The sequence below is a fragment of the Haliotis cracherodii genome, unplaced genomic scaffold (genome assembly GCF_022045235.1).
Source record: "Haliotis cracherodii isolate W230 unplaced genomic scaffold, xgHalCrac1.p SCAF_15, whole genome shotgun sequence".
NCBI lineage: Eukaryota > Metazoa > Mollusca > Gastropoda > Lepetellida > Haliotidae > Haliotis > Haliotis cracherodii.
The window spans coordinates 35,384,011-35,403,002 of record NW_027266270.1 but is presented as its reverse complement, the minus strand read 5'-3'; the positions used below and the strand labels follow the sequence as shown (position 1 = coordinate 35,403,002).

The following is an 18,992-nucleotide window of genomic DNA, read 5'->3' as shown; positions in this document are numbered from 1 at the left end:
AAGGGTTTTGTGGTAAGGATAGTCAAAAGTTTCACAAATGTTTACCTTCATGATATTGTTAGCAACAATGACACAGATATTGTTGAAAGGAATAAAATAATAGCTTAAAATAACAATCTTCTAAATTGGTTTCTTATTGGTTAACTTATAAACTCATGTTTGTTCTTCTTCTAGAGATGCACAGGGCAAAACTAAATGGGCTGTTTTTAAACTACATTCAACATTAAGTCAACACGTGTGACAAAACCTGACCTGATTGCAGGACGCCTAATTACATATAGATGATTAACAAGTGCAGGATTAATAGCTGTGCAGCCTTTCTCGTGTGCCATATGTTGGTTTATTACCTCAGTTCAGCGAGCTCCATTGTGCAGGCCTTGGGTGAAAGGCAACAGGTTGCAGAGTGCCTCACAGTACAGCTGTAGAGAACAGCATGGAGGACTGTTTCTCAAACATTAAAATATATATTTACCCAATAAACCCCATCTGCTCACTATTCAGTACTGATCTACAAACCCGATCAGCCTGTTCATCCAAACACCATCCACCTACAACCCCTTTAATCTCATCCACCCACAACCCCTTCAATCTCATCCACCTACAACCCCTTCAATCTCACCCACCCACAACCCCTTCAATCTCATCCACCCACATCCCTCTTCAATCTCACCCACCCAAAACACCTTAACTCTCATCCACCCACAACCCCCTTAAATCTCATCCACCTACAACTGCCATCTATCATATCTACTTAACCCCATTCCATCTCATTCATCTTCAAATGCAAAAACTCAGCAATAGTTTCTTTGCCTAAGCAACAGTAACTCAAGCAATCCATGTGCTCCTTTGTGGACTTATCGACAGGAGCCCCATAATATATGATGTATTGACACATGTGCATAATATCTATTGACATGTGCACAATGGTCGTTAGTGAGTGAGTGAGGTTTTTCGCTGCTTTGAACATTATTCCAGCCATACTATAGTGTGTCAAATTGATGTGGGAGGAAAGCTTGAAGTGATGCAGGTCTCAGACCCATGTCACATTAAAGATTATTGTTATGTATTGATGTTATCATGTGGATGCACGTGTGTGTGGCTGACTGTCAAGTCAGGAGAAAATGCCGGTTTAATAGTGTTAATCCACAGAGATACCTTGCTGCAGTTGAACATCCCACTCAGATACAGTATATTGACTCCAAGCCAAACAGTGAATATCTTATCTCCTTAAAACCAAGCACCAGGCAAGGTAACAACAAGTACTATCTTTTTAATGTGTTTTAGTTGGACATGACCAGGGATCAAATGACGAACCTTCCACTCAAGTTTCAACCATGAAGTTTTAGTATTTATGACTTATGTCATAATCGTATTACTTCTTCCCTGATTTAAACATTCAGTAAATATATAATAATCTTAAATCTTCTACCCAGCCCCAAGCTTCAAGTTTAAGGTATTGAGTGACAGTGTTGTTGTGGTTAGTTGCCAAGCCACTTCCGACAATTCTTTGCCAGAGTTTAGTCTGAAGGGGAAATGTGAAATCATAATTGTAAGCATGTTTCATTTCAAACCCTAATGCCCAACCTTGCATGAAGTACACAATGTAAACTATGTATGTTTACCTGTAAATGAAGCACAACAGCTTGCATAGAGGACATAATCTTGTTGAGTCTAAAACTGTGCATGTTTTCTTTAGTGAAGAATACTCTGCAGTACATAGCATATATTGCGACTATGTCAGACTGTGACTTTAGCCACCAGTCTGATGTCCAAGTCTAGTAAAAACATATTCAATCTGAGCCAATAATAGTCTATAAAATAACACTAAATTTTATTTTGGGATGGTAGTCTCAAAAGCTTTTGGCACACTTGAGACCTAAACCAAAGATCAATGCATCCTTGCATGAGTAAGGGAAGCAACCATACATAGCAAGCAAATACATAGTGAACACTTACAGACATAATCATGTACCACAAAGGCAGACATGTATCCCTGTGACATTAAATGCATTATTCTTCCCAGGGCAAATGTAGAGCACAAACAGACCCTGGCAAAACATTGTAATCCCCAGCAATAAGCAGCCATAATATCATCTCTAACTTCAGTGTCACTACAGATGGAAAGGTCACATCAGATCCTTGGTTTCTACCCACATGTCAGTCCACATCCACACTCCAGCAAAGTCCAAAACACAAGTCTTCTAAAATATCTATAATGTTAGTCAACAATATAAGAGCAAGAACTACTGACAGTTTGTTTGTTGTTTAAAGCCACACTCAGCTATGTGACGGCGGTCTGTGAATAATCAAGTCTGCGCAAGATTTTGAGATTCGATGACATGCATCAACCAAGTCAGCGAGCCTGACCACCCGATCTCCTTAGTCGCCTCTTACGACACGCATAGTGGCCTCTTATGGCAAGAATGTGTTGCTGAAGACCTATTCTACCGGAACTTCACGAGTCACAAAATCTATTGGGAGACAATAACAGAAGTAATGGCATAAGTAGTAGTAAGACTCAAATACTTCTGACAGATTGTAAGCTAAGGATCAATATTCAAAATAAACACAAAGATTTAATTCACAAGGCATTGTCAAATTTAATTACGGTTTCTGTTGACATTTTCTTAAAGCTTGTCTCCCATTCTGGATTGTGCCAAGGTATTTAGATGTTTATCAAACACTCTGCACAAACCCTGGGGCAATTAGCATGGTTGCCAGGATTGGCGACAAACCTTGGGTCAAGGCTGACAACACAATATAGACTAGAGGCAACAACAGCAGGTTACTGGCTTAGCATAATCTCATGTTATCAAACTTAATCTCCAAACCAAAATTTCCCTCGTCAGTGTTTTCAAAAAATTGCAGTCGCAAAAATTTGCAAGATCTATGATAATCTTGTTCACAAGTACACTTGCCCTAAATTAATCAAATCTCTCCCTTTCTTTCAAAAGTAATAGGATTCCCAGCTTATTTAATACTTGGTAAGAGTGCATGTAACATTTCAGAAAACATTTAAACATCAACATAAATCTGTGAGAAAGTTGAAATTTCACTAAAACTTCACAAAGCCATTTTGTCCCTTGGGTCGGAGGCTACATTCTTAATGGTGGACAGAAGAAGACTCAAAAGGATTTTTGGTTTGGCATTTAGGCCAGCAAGTTTGCTTAGCAACAAAAGCAAAGGACTAAGTTTCCAGGGTCGACAGCTGAGGCAGTTTAGCCAGGTAATACGCCAACTCTACACTTCCTTCCAGTAAACGCAATGCAAGATAATAGACCTTGCTTGTTTTCCCTCAGAGAGGGTTGTCAAGTGTCGAGACGTTCAACAAAGAGTCAATGGAAAACCACCTCTATTTGACTAAACCCCCTAGTGGGAGTGGACCATTTCCCTTTTCCATAAGGTCCCTGCTAAGCTTTTTGAAAGGAGCGACAATTTTGAATCATTTTGCGAAGTCATGAAACCTTCCTCAATGTCCTTAAAATAGACTGTTTCTTGATTTGTTAGATCGAAAAATCATCTTGTAAGGTATACAATTTTACCTGTGTTTAACCATATAACATTACGTCTTTTAAAAACGTCCTATCTATACAAATATAATTTATTGCTCTAATACATCTCTGGAATTTGTAGCACATTAATCAACTTTCCATCCCATTTATCACACTTAATGATGTAGTGCTTTGCCTGTAGCGTGTTAAATCCCTAACGTGAGTCTATTCATGGGTTATTCATTGATAACATGAGGAAGAGCTCTACACATTTTAAGTCCAGAAACACATGGTGTTTGGTCACATTTTGCTACTTCAAATTAATCGATGTTTTCCTGTGAATTTGCAAGAATCTAGCCTGGCTCGAACCTCTAGCCATGAAAGCTTATGAATTTACCATTCCTTCTAAAAATAGGTGGGGATTCTTTCCATTCCAGCTTGCTCCTCATGAGCGAGGTGCTTGTACCGAGACTGGCTGTTACCTGACTGAACAAGCCTGAAATCCTGCATACACTTTCTTAGAGACTGTCGAAGAAGTATAACTGAACCACTTTTGAAAATTACCTTGTTTTTCGGAGTGTGAATTTAACAAAGTTCCATAAGCATGTCTAGTGCCATGGTGAATGGATAATGACGAAGTGGTTTATTTATAACTTTTTCATCAATATTCTAGTTATGTCAAGGTGCCCCTCTTGTCTAGGTGAACCTCCTGACAGAGTGGAGTGGATTGGATTGGATTGGATTGGAGTGGAGTGGAGTTGAGTGTTTGTGCGGATTGTGCTGTGTTGTGCATGGTGGGTGGGTGGGTGTTTGTGAATATGGGTGGAGGCATGTATGGGTGGGTATATGGGCTTACTGTGGGTACCTGCTACACAGAAACTACAACCTACGTGATGTATAGCACACAAGCCATTATGATCTGACAGCACTATCATCCCTGATTGTGAGAGGCTGGTTTGCGCAGCCATGACGTCAGTATCGTCACTTGGTAATGGAAGAAATCAGATCACATTAAATCCGCTTTTACGAGTACAGCATATGTAATGCAAGAGTGAGTGAGTGAGTGAGGTTTTACGCCGCTTTTAGCAATATTCCAGCAATATCACTGCGGGGGACACCAGAAATGGGCTTCACACATTGTACCCATGTCGGGAATCGAACCCGGGTCTTCGGCGCGACGAGCTAACGCTTTAACCACTAGGCTACCCGACTGCCCCTGTAATGCAAGAGGATGTGTAGAGGTCATTAACCTGGGTTATGTTGGAATCCTGCAAATTACATTAGATTTTCATAAAAATACTCCTAATATTTATCGATGAGTCACATTTGAGTCAACATGTTTTCATAAGTCATTTCGCATTAAGTTACTACAAAAATATGCAAACAACTATGACAGAAACTGCTTATTTTTATCACAACAGTTCAATCAAAATGTTACTTCTTGTTATCAATATCTAGACTAAACGATAACCTGTCAAGCAATAATGTCATAAATGTGAAACTTACGAATTAATGTTCACAAACAAACGTATGAATGTGGCAATTATTCAATCAGAGTTGTGGTCAAAGGGTCCTGCAACATCCCAATTTTTTTCCCAGAAAACATATTATTGTGGCCTGCCCACAGGGATTGAAATTCACCACCAACATCTACTAGCCCAAACAGTGATGATAACCCCTTCAAATGTTTGAAATTCAACTAGCCCTAAGGATACCTTTACCATCAACAAAACTAGTCTAGGCTAGCAGGCTAGTAGGCTAATGCTTATTTCCATCCCTGGTCCAAGACCCAAGTTCTTTGTATGGACAGTTTACACAACATGATATGGAGTGTAAGAAAATGAAGGTAGGTACTGGAGTCCTTCAGGCTTTTATCTACAGTATTTGACTCAAAGGCCCACACATCTTTACATTAAACATTAGGATTTCAACAAAGACTACTTGATTTTCATGCTTAATTTTAAACACTGGAAAAAAAATACACTGGCCTGAGGCCTGATGCTCTGTCTTGTCATTAGAAAAGAGTTCAAATTTAGAAGTCAGACATTTAATCATTTCCCATAATCTGACAGAAATTAAGATGAATATCGTGACAAGAAAACCATTTACTGCACTACCACATCATTCCTGCCCTAACTCCATTTTAAACTTCACATTACTTTCTATCATGGACAAAATTCTTGTATGGGACAAAGGAATTATTAAAATCTAAATATTTTTTACAGTAAATGCATTAAGGAGTGATGCAGGATAAGTTACAAAATTGATCCTGTTTGGAATCACATTTAATTAACACGCTGATATCAGCCATGTCAGTTGCTTGGGACATAGCATCTTCCCGAGGCAAGGGAGTTAACTGACTATAAAATTCATGTTTCCACCCTTGCTGAACTAGGCTGGAATTCCTGGGCTCGATCTTAGCGCCACCAGTGGTTATTACAGGTTATGTCCCTATAAGCCTCTCCTATGGACCAATCAGATTACCTCCCGAAGTGCATCAAATCACGTGAGCACCTTGATTAACAACGCGAAAAGACTTAGAAAATATCTGTTGACAACGAGTTGGCGATGCACATCGACCGAAATCTGCACAGTTTACAAACCGGATTTCGATTTTGTTGCGCGATTTTGATTGGACTATGCATAGACTCGTTAGTCCAGCCAAAATGTAACTCCATAATACCAGCCTAGTTCGGTTAACTCCCTTGCCTCGGGAAGTAGGGGACATGGAACCTTGTCTTAAAGCTGATTATTCCTCTGAATATCCATGCAGTCAAACTTTATCACATATGCAACTCTATCCTGTATCAAGTTCAAATTTATAATAACCTTTAGTCTGTCATACAGATCCCAAAACAAACATGTAAGGCAATAATAGTTAGCAAGTCTAGGTTACCATGATTACTGCAGTTGAAAATGGATAGAGTTTGTGGACGCCTTTTCATTAGATCTTATTAACATGTTTTTTCTGTAAACAATTTTCAATTTAGAGACTAGATGTAAGTTCAAATATCAAGTGGGATATCGTTGATGCCAATGTGGGGATATTTGCCAATATTTGCTGCAGATGTAGTGCTAAACAAGATAGGACTCTGAGAATGTCTAGATATATCCCTGAAGGGTTTAGCAATCATCATATCCTTGTATCCTACACAGTTATGTATGTTTGCAAGTGTCAGATGTCAATCTGTCAGCGAGGAGGGAAATTGAGTGGCATTGATTTCTGAATAAACATATATACATTACAACAGGACATCCCACAGCTGCCGTGACATCCCGCAGCTATCTGAAACACCTCACACAGCCAGACAACAGACAAAATAAAAATAAAGATGGATTCATTCACAGGTGGAATGAATGAAAAGTTTCACGAGGCATCAGCAAATTTCCAGCTATTCGCAGTCATTCATAGGTGGAACAACTTAATTCTTTTCTGCACTCAATCTAATGACAAATGGTATTTTGAACATCATGCAATCCTCATTTTCTCTGCATGTCTGGAAAAATACCGAAAATGAATGGCCCAAATTCAAAATATAGAGTGTAGTGTTTCATTAACTATGGCAGTCAGCAAATTTGGAGCCACATCATGGCAGCCTGTAAATAACGGAGTCCGGACGAGGCCAAGCAGTGGCTGATAGCCTGAGTATCTGCATCATCAGGGCACGATGACCTGCAATCACCAAGTCACATCTCCTCATCCCCATTTTAGTCAGCTCTAAATTCTAATGTTATGATAAAACAATAGCGATCTATTCTCATCCAGAATATTCACAGGGTATACAGGGTAGGAAGTAAATGATTCACAAAATCTATACCACTCAAAAGAAGTAAAAGAACACCCAAATTTTTCATATGATGATAGTTTGGCCATGACTTAATTACAGTCATATGAAAAAACTTGTGTGTTAACTTTTTCTGAGTAGGACATTTTCAAGCTGGTTGTACTGACACATATTCAACCAGGAACTATCATGATACACTCAAACATAAATGCCTGGGAATGTACTGTATCTGTTTTGGTTGCAAGACAGAAATTGATTTCTGATATCCATTAATCAACCAAGTATAAAAACAGCTGGTCTGCAGACAGTGCTGAAAACAAGTCAGAAAATGGAATCTGCCCTACCAATGAGTATGTTATTACACTAATAATGGACAAAAGAAACACATTCAGCAAAAGTTCCTCAACCTGTTGAAAATGTGCCTCTATTAGAACTAGCCACTGGACTAGTAGAGATGACTCCCATATAAGCTAAAGCTGCTGTTGACATCTAGGACTAGTCTAATGCTAGTGCCGCTGTAGACAACCGGGAGGACCCAGGTCAAAATACTTCCCCAGTGCTCTCTAGCTTGTAGATATAAAGTATTTTGAGTGAGTGAGTGAGTTGGGTTTAACGCCGCTTTTAACAGTATTCCAGTTATATCATGGCTAAAGTATTTTGAATCAGATCAGGCTCAGTAGTTTAGCTGATTGCGTTTGATCGTACACAAATAGGGTAGGATGTTGCTTGTAATATCACAGGTTAGTTTAGTCAACAAACAAGTTCACTTACCTGTAATAGCGAGACTGGAGGTATGTTGAGCACACAGCCTTCGAGACATGGCTTGCTGAACCAAAGTCAATGACCTTGACCCTATAAGGGAATCGCACAGGGTCCACCAACATGATATTCTCTGGCTTGAGGTCGGCATGGATCAAGCCAAGTAGTTTAAGCTTGAGTAATGCAGTCAGCACCTGGGATGTGATTGGACGGATATACTTTAATGGCAATGGCTGAAACTTGTTCTGTTTGAGAAAGTCATAGAGGTTCTGCTCCAGCATTTCAAACACCAGACACGTGTGGTTCTTGTGCTGGAAGCACTCGTACGCTCGTACAAAATTAAACTCATCTGCACTTTCTTGACTTAGCCGCGACAAGATGCTAACTTCAATTTGACCCTGCCGTGCATAGGAGGGGTGGTTCTTCAAAATCTTGATTGCCACGATCTCATTGGTCCCTTTTTTCCAGCATTTGACAACCTGCCCAAAGGTCCCCCGGCCAAGAAACTCGAGGACCTCATAGGCAGTTGTCATAGAATAGAGGACCTCATGCTGAACAAGTTGATAGTCCCCCTCACTCCCCGAAGAACTTGTGTTCTTCGAGGTCGTGGTGGTTGCTGTATTTGCTGCTGTCTTGGCCGTCGTCTTTGTCGAACTGTCATCCTCACTTGATACAGCGTGTACTTCGGTTAACTGCATGGGGACGTCTACTTCATCACTTTTACGTTTAACGCCACATCTTTGAAACGAGGGATCCACGACTCGGATGGTTGAGGTTCTGATATAATTTTGTGGCATGCTACTACTACTACTACCTTGTGTAATGTTTGAGAGCTCCAGGCCATGTTGTGGTAGCACATACGCAGTAGTGTGGCGTGTGTTCGCTGTGCTGGGAATATTCCTTTGTCTCGGGGTGGACCCAGAGGAACCACTCACATGGTCGTCGTCCAACACAACTTCCAACTTTATCTTCTTACAATTGTTGAATGCACTCAGTGTTGTCTTGTAGTTTCCGAGGTCCTCTTGCATCAGTGCTTACAAAAATCTGAAACAGACAACAACAAAATAGCATAAGTAATTGGTCTTATATTGACATATGTTTATTATTAGAAGACATTTCTACTCATCAAAAGCAAGTCTTTTATAGGGCATCTTCCCGAGGCAAGGATGTAAACAGATCATAAAAGTCCAGTTTCCACCCTTGCTGAACTAGGCTGGAATTATGGAGTTACATTTTGGCTGGATTAATGAGTCTTTGCTTAGTCCAATCCAAATCGTGTAATGAAATTAACATCCAGTTTGTAAATTGTCATGCAGATTTGGGTCAAATGCGGGATTTGCAAAGCATGTGTACTGCCAACTCAGCGTCAACAAATATGTTACAAATATGTTACAAATATGTTCCAAATATGTTCCAAATCTTTTCATCTTTTTAATCAATGTGCTCACGTGATTCGATGTTAGTTGTTACGAAACGTATCTCTGGGACATTATCGAGGTGATTCAATACAAGTACTTCATGAGGACACTTGTCATGTTAAAGAGCTCTATCTTCCTCAAAGGAAATACTGGAGAACAATTGGTTGTTTTCAACACTGCACTTAGCAATATTCCATCAATATGATAGAGGACTGAAAATAATCAAGTCTGGATCAGACAACTGACATCATTAGCATCAATCCACACAATTGGGATACAATGACAAGCACTCAACCAAGTCACTGACTACCCGATCCTTTTAGTTGCCTTCATGTGAAAAGCATGGGTTGCTGGGTATCACATATTTATATTAAAACAAACATATAATCATAAAAAGATTACACTATACATAACAATACAAAAAAGAAACAGGCCTTAGATCACCAGCAGCCAAAGTTAGGTCAGCACACTAGGGACCCCTACATGTCGACTAATCCTGGTAATCCACATGGCGAAATAGTTTTGGAGGTCTATCCAAAAGCTTTGATGAGATACATAAAACTTACAAAAGTCGTAGCATTGCATTTACTTTGTACAACAGGATACATTATAATGCTTTAAAATATCTCATTTCTTCCTGGTTGCTTTCACCTTCAACAACATTTGTTAATAACAAGCATATTATATTACAATCAAAATAAGCAACATTCTTTTGTTGACTGTGTACTTAAAACGCTAAACCGGTAACACATCTTCATGGTTATCTTTATGAATGTCCTTGCAAATCAATAATATAAACAGCCTCATTTCACCATAGCCTACTCTATCCAAATTAAAGGAAATCCTTTCAAATATGATTACAAACCAAGCAACATAACCCAGGCATTTGAACTCACAATCATATTCATATCAGGAGTCTAAGGATACAAGTCTGCCCAGCAAATTGCGATGCTTTAGATGACTCGGGCACCTCCTGCCCATCATCAGATGTGTTAGTGAGTTAATGCTTCTAGTATAGTCCAGTCATACCGTTGGCGTCAACATCAAGACTGGGCTTCAGACAATTATCTGGGGAATCTAACACTGGTCTTCAGTGTGAGCAGCTAACACTCTCACCACAAGGTTACCCGACCGCCCCGTTCTTCAGTGTGAGCAGCTAACACTTTCACCACAAGGTTACCCGACCGCCCAGGTCTTCAGTGTGAGCAGCTAACACTTTCACCACAAGGTTACCCGACCGCCCCGGTCTTCAGTGTGAGCAGCTAACACTTTCACCACAAGGTTACCCGACCGCCCTGGTCTTCAGTGTGAGCAGCTAACACTTTCATCACAAGGTTACCTGACCGCCCTGGTCTTCAGTGTGAGCAGCTAACACTTTCACCACAAGGTTACCCCTGTTTCCTGTATCATCTGATAAACCGGTTCAGTGAAGAGTTTTACAAACAGAAGCAATGACAGAAATTAGTACTAGCCTGAGCCAATATTGGTAATGGAAAGGTGTCCTAAACGCTGGTAGCATATTAAACATGTTGGGGGTGTTCCTATGTCTTCTCGCTATTTGGGCCAGTAGACTTACTTCCCTGGTTAATGTCTGTGTGAAATAGTTTCTACCCTATTTCTACAAATTATACAATAGCTTGACAAACTAACGTACAATCTCAACCAATGATCACGTGCCATATTCACATTTGCTTACATTACAGGTTACAATTGACTGAACTTCATAGGCACTCAAATATAGCCTTGTCAGGTACACGAATTGCAAATGTCTGTGTTTACTCTGCAAATATGTCACTGATTTTATGAAGACTTTGGAAACAGGCTGTGTGCCGTATTGGCACTGAACAATATTTAAATAAGATACAAAACTGTAAAAGAATCAACACATTTCATGTCAGTTCTTTTTCCTTGTTTCTGGAGATATCACAAGCAATGGAGGGAAGGGGAGAGGGGAGAAGAGAAAGAAGGGGAAGAAGAGCCATGTCAGCCTGTCACCTTAACAAACACAAGTACATGAAACCAAATGTTTATACATATTCCAGGTCCCTATTTCTATTGCCTATTCCATACCTTTTCTTTTTGTCTAGTCAATGCCAATAACTGCAGTGTGACAAAAGTCTACCATAATTCCTTCCCCTTCTTCATCTTTGTAAGTAGACTTTACATTACTTTCCATACCAAAATGACTATACTCTCAAATGAAATACAACATTAAAATACACCACAGTGTTCAAGCAGTATTGCACTTGGAACATGTGGAAGGGCATCAAGGCTTTTAGCGCATTAGCCACATCAGACTGACTAGCAAAGACATGTAGCTGAAAATCAAGAATCATGAGCCAAGCTAATCAGGGACTCAAACCCACAATCAGTGGATCCTGGCAGAGCCAAGGGATGCAACTCTGCACTGAAAATTACACCCTTGGGCTACCCCTACTTTCAGCACCACAGAAACAACACTGAATATTACAAAGTTGCTAGGCAGCTTGGATTACCACAAGTTTCAGTTTTTAGAAACTACACCATTGAAAATCAGCAATTATTTAATAATGAATCTAAAATTCTGACCTGACAACATCAACATTGTGGATCAACCTGACACTTTGAAAACTGCTTAATTTAGGACTGAGAAACTGTTCCTTGTCCAACTCATTAGGTAGCTCAAAATTAGAAAGAAAACCTAGACTGGGATAGGTTGTTCTGCAACAAGGAAAATACTTAAAACATCATATTAAACTTGCACCACTACTTGAGAAACATTTGCTTCCTTCTCATGATGAAGGATATTAGCCCTTCAGAGTGTCATATAGTCAACGTTATCTTGTGGTAGCAAAGTGCAAGTTTCAAATGTCCGCGACGTGCTGAGTGCATCAGTCATGGCCTTTAAAGAAATTGAAAGAACCTGTTTAGCTTGTATCATTAATTTCTGGGCACTTACATGCATATTAACTGTTCAAATGACGAAACCCAGTTACGAGCCAGACAACCCTGTAAAGTCAAGAATCTATTAACTAATTTATTTAACATCCAAACCAACAATGATAATGCAAGCCTGAAGATCGCTTAACCTCAGTAAGACAAAATGCAATAAGGCTTGTTAGTTGTATCAGTTTCTAGCAGTAGCAGTGGCTTAAGAGGTGTGTGAACTTACCAAATTCGCCCACTTAAATGTCACATTATAAATACACACACAGCTTCATCCATACAAGTTCACTTAACAACAGAACAGCATCGAAGAAATCTTTAAAAAAAACCATTCAATTCTAAATTACACTTTTCGAACAGAAATCCTTCTTCAGTTTGAAACACTGAGACCAAATCACTAGATTCAAATCAGATCCCAGGATGCATGGTGCCAAGGAAAAGGATTGAACCAGTATTGAGATATCTTCAATAGCGGCGCTGGCTATTTTTACTCAATACTCATGCCGAGAGCTGCAACGACAGCAACAACATATAAGTCATAGGGTAATTTGCTGCAGAGTGAGTCACTGCATCAGCCTAGCAACATCGGCATCGGCTCATTATCAGATGATGTTGAAAGACGTGAATGTGGCAAAAAGGATCTGCAAGTGAATTCACTGAGCAGCATCTCCCAGAAAACAATGTTGGGCACAGCATGAGAGGAGCAGTTGTGCCGACATCAGCTACTTCCTTCATCCACACACACTGTTCCTGTACTCGTGATTTAGTATTCCTTGCCATCCTCATTGACCTCAAAACACATGTGACATTTTGGGTAAAAAAGTTGGGAATTGGAATGATCAATATTCATTTGGAAAAGTTGAAGTGATGAACATCAATTCTAAAGAGGTTGAACACAAATTGAAGAAACTTTCCACAAAATAAATGAGTTGATTAGCGCAAACTTCTTACGATTACATTACCTGGGCTAAACCATTATGATGACATCATGATGTTGTTGCAGTTGAATCTGAGCCAGGAATTCACAGGCCATTCTGAACATGCATAATTCCGATGCAGCCTTAGGTCATCAGCAACATTATAGAGAAAACATATAAACCATAAGATGGTTTAAGTCAGAGACATCGATCGACTCTTTTGATACCGGAAGTAGAATCAACTTGCCCCTTAGGGTAATGCAGGGTCATCGAGTGGAGAATCAACAGATTCTCATGAATTCTCCATTACTTACTAGCCATTTTCCACAAGACTGAACCATAGATATTCCACTCTCCAGGAAGATGTTCTATCCACAAGACCACAGAGGCGCTGCCTTAGAGGACCAGAGGATCAAACCACAGACATTCAGCTCTCCGGGCAGATGCTCTATCAACTAGGAGGCTGTCCTATTACCAATGGAGTCTACCCATGAAGACATATTGATTTTAAGTTTCATAATGGACATGTACCTATTTTCCATTACGACTCGTGTTTTTTCCTACATGACTGTCACAAGCACAGATTGCTTCCTATTCGGACAACATGCCATGTCAACAGCCTGCTGTTAAGGACTTCCTCGTAATATCTCCATAATAACCAGCAAGACATGTTTCCTCCCAACAACCTCGTACTCGAATATGTGACTTGTACTGTACATGTTTTCACTATCTATCAACCATTTAACTCTCATGTTGTCAGTCATAACTCTGTTTCTATCTCATCATAAGGCTACTTCTTATCTTGACAACATTTGACAAGGACTCTGTTCAATTGTCTATATTAGAACACTAACAGGGTTAGAAATAAACACTAGCCACTAGACCAGGGCTAGTACAAATTCCTGCTGGCTAGTGGAAATTTCCAAATTTCCCATCGTTTTAACATCAAAAGGGCATTTAATCTTTACCTGGGCAAGAAAAGCTAAGCAGTTTAGCTCTAACCCTGACAAATAATGTCAGGCTGTTTCCAAACTATTCATTGACAGTGTTGGGAGACGATTTTATCGTATGTCAAAGTACTAACTTGGTGATATCATTTTGGTTGTTCAACTCCGCACTAAGCAATATTCCAACTATAAGTCGGCGGCCTGTGAATAATCATGTCTGGACCAGACAATCCAGTGACTGACATTGTGATCAACGTTCTACAAAGTCAGATGCAATCAACGTAGTCATCTAGCCTGACCTATCTATGTCTATACTGAATTACTATTTGACACTGTCAGTTTAATGCTTAAGATTCAGGGATTGGGTGAGTCTGGTTGCCATTTCTACATCCCTGCCATACACTGATACTTGGTCATGACTTAATATGGGGAAACAGTGTAAGAAATTAAGGGTGATCTTGGATTCCTTGCTTCTTACAGACCCCAAGGCATACTTTTAATAAAACAATCACTCCTTTCTCATTCCTTTATCAGCTCTAGCAGCCCATACTCATCTTTTTTCAGCTCTAGGCCTGAAATAAAGAGACATAAGGGTTTCTATTATACTTCTGAGTTCCTAAATTACCATTTTTTTTAAGCCTTCTACATATTACTTCAGGGACCATGTGTTAATATAGTGAGGTCCTCGGTTTATAGCCATATTCAAGTCATATTATTATAGGGGACAATGTGAAAAGACTTCACACATTGTAGTTTTGTACCCATGTAGGGAACCAAGGTCTACGTCAAGATGAATAAACGTTTAACCACTTGGCCACCCTCCACCTTGTCACCAGAAAATCAAATGGTTGCTGGGCGACTTGTCCCAGCCAATAACTACACACTAGACTGGTATGGGTATATGGTTCTGGCAAACTGAAAGTTTTAGTCCATGATGGGAAAATTCCATGATTTGCCAAATGTGGCTCCTCAGACAACTGAGCCCAAATGCAGCCTTCGAAATTCACCTGAGTCCCTTTACCTGAGACATATTGTACATTGTGCTGGACAAGTAGTTCTCACCAACTTATTATGGGCTATAATTCTAAACCAGTTCTCAATGCTTCAATTTTGCTACAAATTAGAACTGAATATTCAATAATACTGACAGACAATGCAAACAAGCGTAAACATTTTTGTCTAAAGCAGGACTAGCTAAAACAACAAACAAGCTACCAGTCACATAAGGTGAACACTCGTTCCATCACTGTCCATGGACTAATATATAAAAAAGAAGACAAATTTCGAAGGAGGCATATGGGTGAAATGCCTTGTGGCAAGATTATATCTTGAGAGATGTGTAGGCACAGTGTGTGGTCACTGGTAACTTGTGTTGATTAGCTTTTTGTCTAATTTCTCACATTCAGAAACCAAAGGTACATATTTCAACTACACACTGTCCATAAGCAATACAGGAAATTTGAAATGGTAAACTATTTTTTCAAAACAGGCATAAATATTGGACCAGTGTTAGAAATGATGGTGCACCCTGGGTTCCTTAGGGTTTGGCTACAGTATTGAATCTAGAAGCCCCCTTAAACCTTCAGCTTTTAACATTAGTTACGACAAGAAGCCCTCAACTTCAATATTGCATGCCGTTGGAACATTGTTAGGAAGTCCATATCATTTCCCTTTTCTAGGTCAACTTTCAGATACTTGCTGGGGAAGTAATTCTTCATCCTGATTTGGGAATTATGAATGTGAGGCCCTGGCAGTCTGAGTATCAGGCCAAAATGGGACAGATCCTCGGGACAATACTTTTATCCGCCAGCTAATGACGTCTCTCACATCACCAGCTAAGGGCAAGGTCATTACTCTGACAAGACAAGAATTGAACATGGTGGAAGACAATTCTATTATCCTTCAGTTAATGGCCTCCATCACACAAAACTGAAGGGGAGGGCAGTTGACAGCTCTACATTCATCAATATGTCACAATCTGCTGGGACCAGAGACCAAACAACTTCATAAAGTTACAACCCAACAGTTGCTATGTGATGGCAGGTCATAATCTGTTATCTCGAAAACAAGATCCACAAGCAAAGGACGCATAAAAGTAATCCTGTATTTTTAGACGAGTGTAGGGAGTCTTATCATAGGGAGACTAGTTTCAGGCCAAACTCCAAGTCATTGAACACCCACTTCGTCTGAAGGGCAAAGCAAATCAAGTAGTCTAGAGGGCATAATTGTTTTCTTCCAAAATCTAAACATTTTAAATAAACATCCAGTCTGAAATGTCAGTTGGATATGACCACTGGCACCTACCCCTGGTCTACAAGTCAATCTCTGACTATATCAACCAGTGCCAAAACCCTGAGTTTGGCATCATTCCTAACACATTTTAATGTTATTACATCAGGGATTTATCTAGGATTCTAACCTAAGTGTCCTTGGCAGGTAAATTAGTAAAAAATGTAAAATATTTTGGTTCAAAATTGGGATTTGTTTTCAAAGATTTTATTTTCCTAAATTTGGAGATATTTTAACATTACATTCAGTGCAATAATGTCAAACTAAGCATTAAAGCCTCTTCTTTAATGGCCTTGTTATCAGACAGTGATATACAAGTTACTTCTACAGAGCCAAAAAATTAGTCATAACTACATTAACTTGAATTTGAATTTTTTTAAACTCCAATTTTGGAATTTTTACTTATATTTGCTGCAGTTTTGGGGCAGAATATCGGCCTCTGAGCAGGTCTAAATAGATCCCTGCATATGGATCATTATAACCACACTCTCTCCAGATAGTCTATGATGAATACAGAGGGCCTGATCACACTTTTAAAAAAAATAAATAATTCTACGAAAAACATCATATTTTCTCAGACAGATCATTTTGGGTCATTGCAAATGAGCAAATTACAAAAGGGTGGTCTTTATAACAAAGAATTGTCTCTCCTGATAAACTATTTTCTTGAAAGAATAGAATAATAACCAGACCAACATGACCACCATTTATTGCTGAGAAAGAAATCTTGATTATTAGTAATGACCCATTTTAGTTTGAGGCTATCGGTCAATTTGGAAAAATAATTGTGAAAATCCGAAACTGGGATGAAAATAGTTCTAATTGATCGAATGCCCTCAGTCAAATGAGGGGCTAACAAAGCTACCATGAATAACCTCAAGCGATGGAAGGTCCTTAGCTTGGTGCTATCTAAAATTCTCAGTAGGAGACCTGTACACACACAATCAATCCACGTCTCGGACCGTCCACTCGAGACTAAAACTCACATGACTTCTGAATCCTCTTTGTCAACTAAACCAGCTCATTGGTCAAGTTTTGTAGAATCCGTAGAACTAGGAGCCACTTGGGTCTACTCTGTCCATCATGGTGGACACCATCCTTCCTACCCTAACATTAACCACAACACAAGACAAACTTAGGTCCTAGACGAGTACCATCCAGTTCTCATGTCCTCTTCACTTCATGTTACGCCAAATTGCTTTTTATTCAATTTAAATTTCACTTGGTACAAATGAAACAGAAACTTTCGTAAACAACATAATTTGAAGGCATTTATCTGAGATTACCAATATAGTACCATAGGCAGACAAATTGGGGACACTTTTTTTTCTATTATGAAGTGGATTTAAAAATAATAAATGATCTTCTTAACTTCAAATGTATAATTGCATTCAATGCAATATTGATAACATGATAATTTGAGAAAATAAGGATTACTACCTCTTTCTCTCTTGGTCATGAAATTAGTGACATACACCTCGACCAAGCCATCATATTTGTATATATTAATTGAACTACATTAACATGAAGTGAGAAATGAAAATTTTCCATTTAGGTTCTTTTTGGCTGACAATTGCTGAAGATTTGGGGCCGAATAGGGGCCTATAGGGGTCATGCTATAAAAGAGTTGCCATCTACCAAATGGTAATTTTTGAAATCCACAAGGAAATGTCACTAGTCCTTATTTATATACTTACTTACTTTTGTGGGGGTCATAGGTTAAAACATCTGGGCCAAAAGCTACAAAATATGGGTCCAAGAGAAATGTGAAAAACTAGAAACTAAAAATTAATCTGGAGTTCCCCAACTGAAATGATTCTACCAATGCTAGTGCTGTAAGATTGTTAAGCCTTTGACGGTGTTTTGAACTTTATTGATGATGCTGACAGACAAAGGATCATATCTGCGCTAACAATTGGCACCAGTCCTATAGTCCTTGCAAACCTGCCCAAAAGGTATCACAAAGACTAGTAAACATTTGCCCTTTTTCAGGGTTTTGCAATATGTTATCATTAGTAGCACTAGTGGACTAAAACTGTTAGTTTCTATTGCAGCATACACAAGGAGAATCTGCTTGATGGCATGATCAGCATCTGACACCATCAGGGCATGATGACACACAATCAACCAAGTTACCGGAAGTTTGTGACCCGCAATTTTAAATACATACCAGAGTATATAATCATTATCTTTTTCCAGATTTACTTACTACTCTGTGCTTTTATAATCACAAAGGCAGCTCTTGTTCTTAGGTGAGTCACATATATATATGTATGATTCAAAGACGTCAGTGTAGCAATCAAATCTCAACTAGGACAAACTGCAGTCCTCAGACGACTGCCCCAGCCCACCAACCCAATATTGTATACATGTTGCTTACCAGGGCATGATATTGAATAAATGGTATAGCAGGGAATAATATTATATATACATCATTACATGTACCAGGACATTAGTGAAT

At 39.2% G+C, this 18,992-nt stretch overlaps 1 protein-coding gene across 7 annotated transcripts in view; it reads right to left on the bottom strand.

Annotated features, from left to right (window-relative positions):
* LOC139462556 (homeodomain-interacting protein kinase 2-like) overlaps positions 1-18,992 on the bottom strand; it is a 59,499-nt gene that overhangs the window by 33,426 nt on the left and 7,081 nt on the right. For all 7 annotated transcript variants that reach the window (XM_071244368.1, XM_071244370.1, XM_071244373.1 and 4 more), the window contains exon 2: positions 8,048-9,079. In XM_071244368.1, the coding sequence (XP_071100469.1) occupies positions 8,048-9,063 (1,016 nt within the window). In that variant the 5' untranslated portion in view covers positions 9,064-9,079. The remainder of the gene's footprint in view (positions 1-8,047; positions 9,080-18,992) is intronic.